Source organism: Pituophis catenifer, unplaced genomic scaffold (assembly GCF_029215685.1).
Source record: "Pituophis catenifer annectens isolate HBS135680 unplaced genomic scaffold, rPitCat1.0.hap2 SCAF_1, whole genome shotgun sequence".
In the NCBI taxonomy this organism is placed as follows: Eukaryota; Metazoa; Chordata; class Lepidosauria; order Squamata; family Colubridae; genus Pituophis; species Pituophis catenifer.
In genome coordinates this window covers 296,153,901-296,162,590 of record NW_027256881.1, presented here as the reverse complement: position 1 = coordinate 296,162,590, position 8,690 = coordinate 296,153,901, and the positions used below count along the sequence as shown (strand labels likewise).

At 51.6% G+C, this 8,690-nt stretch overlaps 1 protein-coding gene across 1 annotated transcript; it reads left to right on the top strand.

Annotated features, from left to right (window-relative positions):
- The first annotated feature begins 1,379 nt into the window (after nt 1-1,379).
- Nucleotides 1,380-5,886, top strand: FOXA1 (forkhead box A1). The gene is made up of 2 exons (XM_070931392.1): nt 1,380-1,451; nt 4,669-5,886. The coding sequence occupies exons 1-2, from the start codon at nt 1,380-1,382 to the stop codon at nt 5,884-5,886; spliced, it is 1,290 nt and encodes a 429-aa protein (XP_070787493.1).
- The last annotated feature ends 2,804 nt before the right edge of the window (nt 5,887-8,690 follow it).

Here is an 8,690-nt window from a genome sequence, read left to right as displayed (position 1 = left end):
TCAATGCGCTGGGCCTGGACTGGCTGAACGTCACAGTAGTGACTCATGTATCCAGCCGGTGCTTCTGCCCGAAAGCGAGAATATAATGCCCAAAGGAGTGTGTGAGTGTGTGCTGAAACTTTCCTCCAGGGCAGATTTTCCCCGTCAGATGGAACTAAGTCTATTTTATTACGTTTTTGCGGGTACGACGGAGAGAAAGAGGGGAGAGGGAGGAAGAGCTATAATGTAGGACGGCGATCCATTGTAAGGTTACATTTTTAGTGTGTGGATTTTTTCCCCCCTTTGCAAAGAGGGGCGCTTTATTTTGTTGAAGGGGACCAACAGCCCCCCCCCTTGCCCTTCGACTCGGGCAGGAAGAAAAGCCCCCTGCTTCTTTTATTCATCCTTGGAAGGAGGGGTGGGGGGGGGGAAACCCAGCTTGCTGCTGCTGCTTGCTGTCCCAACCTCAGCCACTGCCGCCAAAGTTCAAGCGCGACCGAGAAAGCTTTTGCTAAAGAACGGCAACCTAAACCCAGCAGCCATCTGCGCCTAACTCCAAAGGAGAAGTCGTCCAGATGACCCAGGGCTCTTGGCTTGACTCTGCTCCCCTTCTGGAAAGACGTGTCCGAGCCGACAGGAAAAGCTCCTACGCAGGGTCGGGCGGCTGCCCTTCTCGCTCTGCTCTTTGAACATAAGACAGGAGTGCCGCCTTTCCCTGGAATTGCCCCCGCCCTCACCAGCGGCAGCGGGCGGAGAGGGTGTGTGGGGGGGTGTTAAATCCAAAGACTTGTCCCCCTCCTTTCCTTCCTGCCTCTTTTTCTCTGGGTTTCTCTCTCCCCCCCCCCGCGCGCGCTCTCTTTCCCGCCCCAATCCTTTCTTTTTTTTTTTTACCTCCTCTGCGCTCGCTCTCCTTCTCTCCCTCCCTTCCCCCCCCCCCGCCGTCCCGCATAAACCAATTACACCGCTTTGCAAATAAAGAGACGCCCCAGGGGAGTGTGCAAGCCGAGTGGAACTGCCTGCTTTGCAGGTGCATCTGCGGCTTGGTAGGTGCGAACGTCTTTGTGCGGCGGACAAATGGGGAGAGGCGGAGGAGGAGGAAGAGGAGGAGGAGGAGGAGGAGGAGGAGGAGGAGGAGGAGTGGGCGCTGCTTTGGCGGCGGCGGCGGCAGCGGCGACGGCGGCTGGTGCAACGTAAGATCCACCTCAGCTCAACTCCGCTCACATCCCAGCCGGCACTTCCTCACTTTCTCGAGTGGCTCGCCGCCACCCAACGTCCCTGCTTGACTGAGCCCTCCCCGGGGGCCGGCTGCCTGCTAGACTCGGGGGGGCTCCGTTTTCTGACCTCCCTTTGCGCTCGCCAAGAGGGGACTGGATGGTTACACCGTGCACGTTGACTCCAGGATGTTAGGGACTGTGAAAATGGAAGGGCACGACGCGAGCGACTGGAACAGTTACTACGCCGAGCCTCAGGAGGTGAGCGGACCCGCGGGTGGGCGGATGGGGTGGGGGATCCGAGACCTGGTCGGGAGGGCTTCAGCCAAGAAGAGGGTCTTCCCCACTCCCGGGAATCGAGCCTAAGTGCCAGTTCCTGACGGCGCCTAAACCCGCTTTCTCCAGTGTTACAGCTGGCTGCAAAGCCCGGGAAGGAGTCAACATAATTTCCAATCGTCCCGCGGGGCAACGGAGGGGGCGGCGGAAATGCGGGGTGGGGGGGTGGGGGGGGAGATCAGTGGCAATGGAGCCGATGGGGGGGGTGGGAGAGGAAGACGTTATTGATCACCTCCTCGGATTACGCGTCGGAGTTGTAAATCCCAGGTCCTCCCAACGGCGCCAGAGTCCCTCCATTGAGGGCCTCGATTTGTGTACGTGCCGGGAGGGAACAACCACCAGGAGCCCCCCTTGGGCAGCCGTTCCACGTTTGGCTGGTCCCCTTCCCACTCCTCACCTGTGCCAGTATTGTTCTTCCACTAGGCAAAAGAAGCATTTGTGGGTGTACTTTGCCGCCCGCTTCTTTCACGGAGTTCGGGTGGGGGTGGGGGTGGGGGGAATGGAGTGGAGTGGAGGGGTAGAGATTAAAAAGAAAACAGAAATCAATTCTCCCGGAGCCCGGCGGGTGGCGCTGTCGAGAATGCGATCCGACTCCGTAACCAGGAGCCTTAACTTTTCATTGTCCATTCATGTCCACGTTCCTTATTTTACAATATGCTCCAAAGACCTGAAAGAAAGGATCAAAAGCGAGCGAAGGAACAATAAGGGTAGAGGAGGAACCTGGGAACCCCTAACTGTGGGTGGGTGGGGGGAATAAATGGAGCCTTTTCGTGAATAAAGGCTGGACGTGAAATTAAAAAGCTGCAACCTGGGAAACGTAGCCGTATAAAGTGAAAAAGAAAGCGATGAGATGAGACCTATAAACAGTCCGAAGCGCGTGCAGGAAAGGGATTGCTTTGCGCGGCTTTACCGGAATTATGATCCGGGTTTGCTGCGCGGCAAATGCGGCCAGTGGTTAAAAAGAGGAGCTTCCAATTTAATGCTAGGGGGTCAAAAGGGGGCTCAAGAGAGGGATTGAGACTCATTGGGTGCGTCTTCCCGCCTCACCGGTATTCCAGTGGGGTGGGAGAGAAAATAAAACGACCACCTTAGGCGAATATGGAGTCTGGGATCGGCAAACAAGATTTTGCCAGCTCTTAAATTTGCTAAATTTACATTCTGACTTTATACGGAAGTATTTTTAGACTGAAAGGAATTTGGCACATTCCTATTACTTCCGTATTCAGTTCAAAACGCGCGTAAGAAACTCTGCATGTGCTTATGAAGACATCCCCCCCCCCCCACAATTCCTGGTACAGATTTTCTAAACTGGATTTGGTTCCTAGAATTTCAAAAATCTTCTCCTACCCACACTGACATTTCCGCCTAGGCGAGCACTATTATGGACGTAGCCTATCCTTCAAATATCACCATTCCTGGACATATTTCCGCTAATACAAAACTATAATCGTAACAGTGTGGGACGATATAGTCCACAGAATATAGCTCAAATATAGGCGATATTTACAAAGCTAATGAAGCGACGAGTTTATAAGGCGTAACCTTTCCCGTACAGTTTTCAATATAGGTTGAGAAATAAATCGGTGGCTTAATAATTCGATTTTTTAAGGGGAAAGTTTAAGCCTTTCCGAGGATTATTCCTTAGCCTTGTTAAAGCGCCTTACGGCAGGATCTTTAATTTAAATCGACGTTTCGACTGTCCTTTATCACTTAGTCAAAATTTCTAGGCTGCAAGGCAAAGAGAAGAACGTGGCCCTAAATTTCAAGATCATTTGTTTGATTTTGGACATTACCCGGTCCCCTACCCCGAAATTACCGTTCTTCCTCCTAGCCAGGAAAGGCTTCCCGATTTAGCAGGAGCCAGCCAAGACCCTGGGAGAAAAGCGGCTCCTAACAACGTCGCCCAGGCTGTTCCCCCCACGCCCCGCCGAAGCAGAAGCCTAAAGGCAGCAAGCGAAGGGGCGCGAGGGGACGCGGGGCTGAGAAAAAGCGGCGATCTCGCTTTCTTGGCTTCGGGGCCCGTGGCGGATATGAAGGCCTCGGCTTCTCTTGGGCTCCCTCGGGGACGGTGAGGAGCTGGGAAGATCCACATTTTGTGGTTTAGGTCGCTTGCCCTCCACCGTTTCCCTTTCCCGGGGTCTGTGCGGTGAGTGGGGCTGGCACAGTGGGCCTTCTCGGTGTGAAAAGGGTCTGCCTCGCTCTCTTCAGATGCAATTCTGAGCAGCTCGGTTTGCATTCACTGCCCTTAGATTTTGAAAAAATAAAAATAAAAATTGGGTGGGCCTTCAATGAAGCAAAACGAAGGTGGGAAACAGGTTTGGAGGCCTGCCCCCGATTTGGGAACTGGATCCTAGGAGAGTTGCTCTTTGGCCAAAAAGGCGGGTGAAAATTTGGGCCTTGCAGGTTTCTCGTTTCCAGTCTGCTCCCGCCATGGGGATTTTTGGGCAGATGTTCTCCACATCTCTCCAGATCTTTAACCCGGAGCTTAATCGAACCCCTCTTTAAAATCACAATTGCAGTTTGTGTAAAGGGCAAACAGAATCCCAGCGCTGCAAATTTGGCCCTGGGCAAAACTTACCTTCTTTTCTGAAAAGGGAACTTGGGCTTGTGGATGCCTGTGAGGCCACCCATCTGTGCTGCATAAATATATGTTTATAGTACCACCAGCTCCCAAATCAAAGCAGCCAATGCAGCCAAAATGTTTATATCATTATCGTTATTGTGGCCTATGTATTTCGGATGCCTGCCATTTCTTACTGTGAATAACACCCATGTATGTTTTCTGCCAATTCTCCAGTTTTCTTTAGCAACTGACAGTGCGGAAACCAGTATCCATTTGGAAAGTTTGGGGACACAGTTGGGCAAAAGGATTCCCTTTCTGCGGAATCTGGGGCTTCAGAAGGCTGGCTTCGCTCACCTTTTTTTTTTTTTTTTAATTTGATTTATATGCCGCCCTTCTCCGGAGACTCAGGGCGGCTTACAATGCGTTAAGCAATGCAATGCAAGGATGAGCTGGGAAGGGCGGCCGCACGGGAAACACATTCTCCAAGGGGAAATTCGGGGGCCAAGTCTGAGAACCTCACCTGGGACCGCAGGGCGGGAGGGTCGGAAGCGCCCGCTTTAACCTGTGCTCCCTCCGCAGGCCTATTCGACGGTGCCAGTGAGCAACATGAATTCCGGCCTGGGCTCCATGAATTCCATGAACAGCTACATGAGCATGAACGCCATGACCACCAGCGGCAACATGACTTCGGGCTCCTTCAACATGTCCTACGCCAACCCGAGCCTGGGGCCCGGCTTGAGCCCCGGGGGAACCGGAGCCAGCATGAACAGTATGTCAGCCATGGGGTCGGCGCTCAGTCCCGGCGGCATGAACGCGATGGGCGGCCCGCAGGCTTCGCTGAACGGCCTGGGCGCCTACGGGGCCATGGGACCCTGCATGAGCCCCATGGGATACGCCTCCTCCAACCTGAGCCGCGGCCGCGACGCCAAGAGCTTCAAGCGCAGCTACCCGCACGCCAAGCCGCCCTACTCCTACATCTCGCTCATCACCATGGCCATCCAGCAGGCGCCCAGCAAGATGCTGACGCTGAGCGAGATCTACCAGTGGATCATGGACCTCTTCCCTTACTACCGCCAGAACCAGCAGCGCTGGCAGAACTCCATCCGCCACTCGCTCTCCTTCAACGACTGCTTCGTCAAGGTCGCCCGCTCGCCGGACAAGCCGGGCAAAGGCTCTTACTGGACGCTGCACCCGGACTCGGGCAACATGTTCGAGAACGGCTGCTACCTCCGGCGCCAGAAGCGCTTCAAGTGCGAAAAGCAAGCCGGGGCCAAGGGCGGATCGGGCGGAGGCGAGGGAAGGAAAGACCCCGGCGGGGCCGGCTCTCCCTTGCACCGAGGCCAAGGCAAAGGGGGGCAGCTGGAGGCCGCCCCGGCCAACCACAGCGCCGGCAGCCCACAAGCCCTGGACCAAAACGGCAACGGAGCCGAGCTGAAGCCCTCCGTGGCCGCGGCGGCAGCCTCGGTCCCCGGCGGGCCCGCCTTGGCCCCCTTGAGTCACCCGGGCCACGCGCTGGGACCCCACGAGCCGCAGCTGCACCTCAAGGGCGACCCCCACTATTCCTTCAACCACCCCTTCTCCATCAACAACCTCATGTCCTCCTCTGAACAGCAGCACAAGCTGGACTTCAAAGCCTACGAGCAAGCGCTGCAATATTCCTCCTACGGGGCCGGCCTGCCTGGCGGGTTGCCCCTCAGCAGCGCTTCCATGGGCGGGAGGGGAGGCATTGAGCCCTCGGCCCTGGAGCCCTCCTACTACCAAGGTGTGTATTCCAGACCGGTGCTGAACACCTCTTAGCCGGCCGGGTGGGCCTGGAGGGTCAAGCGAGCGGAATCCTCCCTCCCTCCCTCCCTTGTCTGTGGCTCTCCTCAGATCTCTGTCCAAACTGACCGCCCCCCCCCACCTCCAGCCCGAGATCCGTGCGAGGGAAAACCGAAAAGGCAAACGAATCACACCATTAAGCGAAAGGACTGTTACTTTATTCTCGGGGCGGCTCGGATAACGCTCGCCGCCAGTGCGTCCCATTTCTCCGGGTTTCGGCTTGACCAGTCCAGCAAATCCCAGCCCAGCTCTCCTATACAAGCCCTGTACATATATATATATAAATAGAAACATATACCACCCTCGACCACTGAACGAAGCAAGGCGGGCTTCCATTTGGAAACTCATCATTTGGGTTTCCCCGCTTTTTCCTCTTGGAAGCAATCTCGCCAAAATTGGGTGGGGTGGGGTGGGGTGGGATTTTTCAACAGGAAAAGGGTTGCTTGAAAAAGCCCAATCTGGACCCAGGCGGCCCGCGCCGCTCTCCTCCGCGCGTGGGTGGCTTCTGGGAAGCCTCTGCGTTGTGGGGGGATTTTTTTTCTCCCCCCCAGCCCCGAGGTGGATTCAGTAGGTCGAAGTTGAGCCCGGACTTTCTGGCCTGCGTGCGGCTCTTCCCGGTAAACAGGTAAACAGCCGGGCGGAGAGTTGACATTAGATTAGGAGTCTGACCTTTTAAAGGAGGCAGCGCAGAGAGGGAGAACTTGCCTCGGTTTGGAGACTTAGGGAAAGGGCGTTTGTTTCACGCACTGCTGAACTCGTCCCCTCCCCTCCCCTCCCCCGCAGACACGTTGACCCCAGGGAAGCACGGGTGACAGGTCCCGAAACCCCCCCCCTTTCCTTGCCTTGGGACAGAGCACAGATGGCAAGTGGAAGAGAGAAAGGGTCTCCTGCATTTCCAATGGGATCTGGATAGGATACAGAACTGTACAGGTCACACAAGCCTTTTAAGGCATGTTACTATTATTTCAACCCCCCACCCCTACTTCCCACAAGCTGTTACTAAGGAGTCTCCTTCAGCATCAGGAAATCTCTTGACTACATGGATGACTTGGTTATTTAATCTCGGAGTCCCCCCTCCCCCCCCCCGCCCCGTCAAGCCCTTCCGTGGGTTCCAGAACTCTAGGACTATTATTGTTCGAGCCCTGCGTCGAAGAATATTCTGAACTGGGAGATGCTCCCGAGGCTGCTTTTCATCAGATCAGTCACCACCTTCCTGAATTATTATTATTATTATTATTATTGAGGCCGCTTAATTCTACCCTACCGTTGTTAGCACGTCCATCCAGTGTTAATGCACTTTCTTCAGTTTTTACATGATGTTTCAGCGTAGCCAGACTGGTTTCTCCCCTTCCCCTTTTTGGTTCCCCTCCTTCCCCCCCCCCCCACCGCCCCCACCCCCGTTTGCCTTTACAATATTCTTAATTTATTTGCACGGTTTATACTTTCTTCTTGACAGCTTGAAAGTGCTTTAAATAAACGGTTTTAAAATGACACACCATTTTAAAGAAAATAAAAAAAAATCTTAATTTTATAATAAATGTGATTGTAATTGAAAAAAAATGTTTTGATTCTTTTGGGTTTTTTTATGAAAATATAAGCCATGGAGCATGTTTTTTTTCTCCCTCTCCTTTTAATTTTTTTTTATCATTTCCAGTTAAGGACTTTAAATAAATCAAATATTATCAATGAGTGGATTTTGGTTATTTTTTTTTTACTTTATTCCATTATTGAAAGAATATTTACTTCTAGGCCAGTTAAAAATGAACCTAGGGTTCAAAGAGGAAGACAGGGGTAAACAAAAGGAATTGTTGGCAGTTTTTCTCCCTCTCCAGGCAAGGCAATATATTAGGAGAACAATGACAGAACTGTGACTTCTGTCACCTTATTCCAAGGAGTCACCTTATTAGATGTGTATTAAATATTTATTAAACTTATTGAATATCAGACCAATTCTACTAAAAATGTCACAAACTAAAATATTTGCTTTAATTTAAAAAAACTGAATTAGGGATTTCGGTACAATAGATGTTATTTTCTTCAAGCACACCAAAGTTTATTTCAGTTTGAGGGCAAGGATTTATAGAACAAGCCAATCTTTAGCAACCGAAGCCTCCTTCCCTTCCTAACTGAATTCCTTTCTGTTATTTAGGAATGAAATTCTACCAATTTCATTACTAGAATGAAAACTTGGCATGAAAAATACCTGTAATGATTGTATAAATGGGAATATTTTTATTGGTTTTAGTGGAAAATGAAATGTGTTGAGTGAGTTCTGGAATCATAGTCGCCGTCTATAGCATTAAAAAGTGGGGGTTACTTTAACTTTCTTCTTCAATGGACTGGGGCTTTTTCAGTCTAGAAGTAAATTCTGGAATGGGATTCTTTGTGATTTTTACACCCCCCAATCCCCAAGAATAGAATGTTGTTTATACTGAACCTAATCTAGTCGTATAGTTCTGAAGGCTAATACCTTAGTGGATAATGGCTATTAACCTTGCAAACAATTCTGCACAAATACAATCTGTTGTATTTGACGCAAAAGGTTGGGAGTACATTTCTTAGGAGGTTTTTACTACTAATGGAATTTAACTCGCCAAGTTAATGGGGCAATAGGAAAATACAAACAGTTTAAATACTGTTTCTGGTGCAATTTATGCCTACCTTGAAATGAAGTTATACTGACAATATATTTGGGGAATTAACTCTTATGGGAGGGATGTTATTCATACGTTTCCCAACGCATGCAGTGCTTTTATTGGATCAGCTGGTTAGCATGTGGT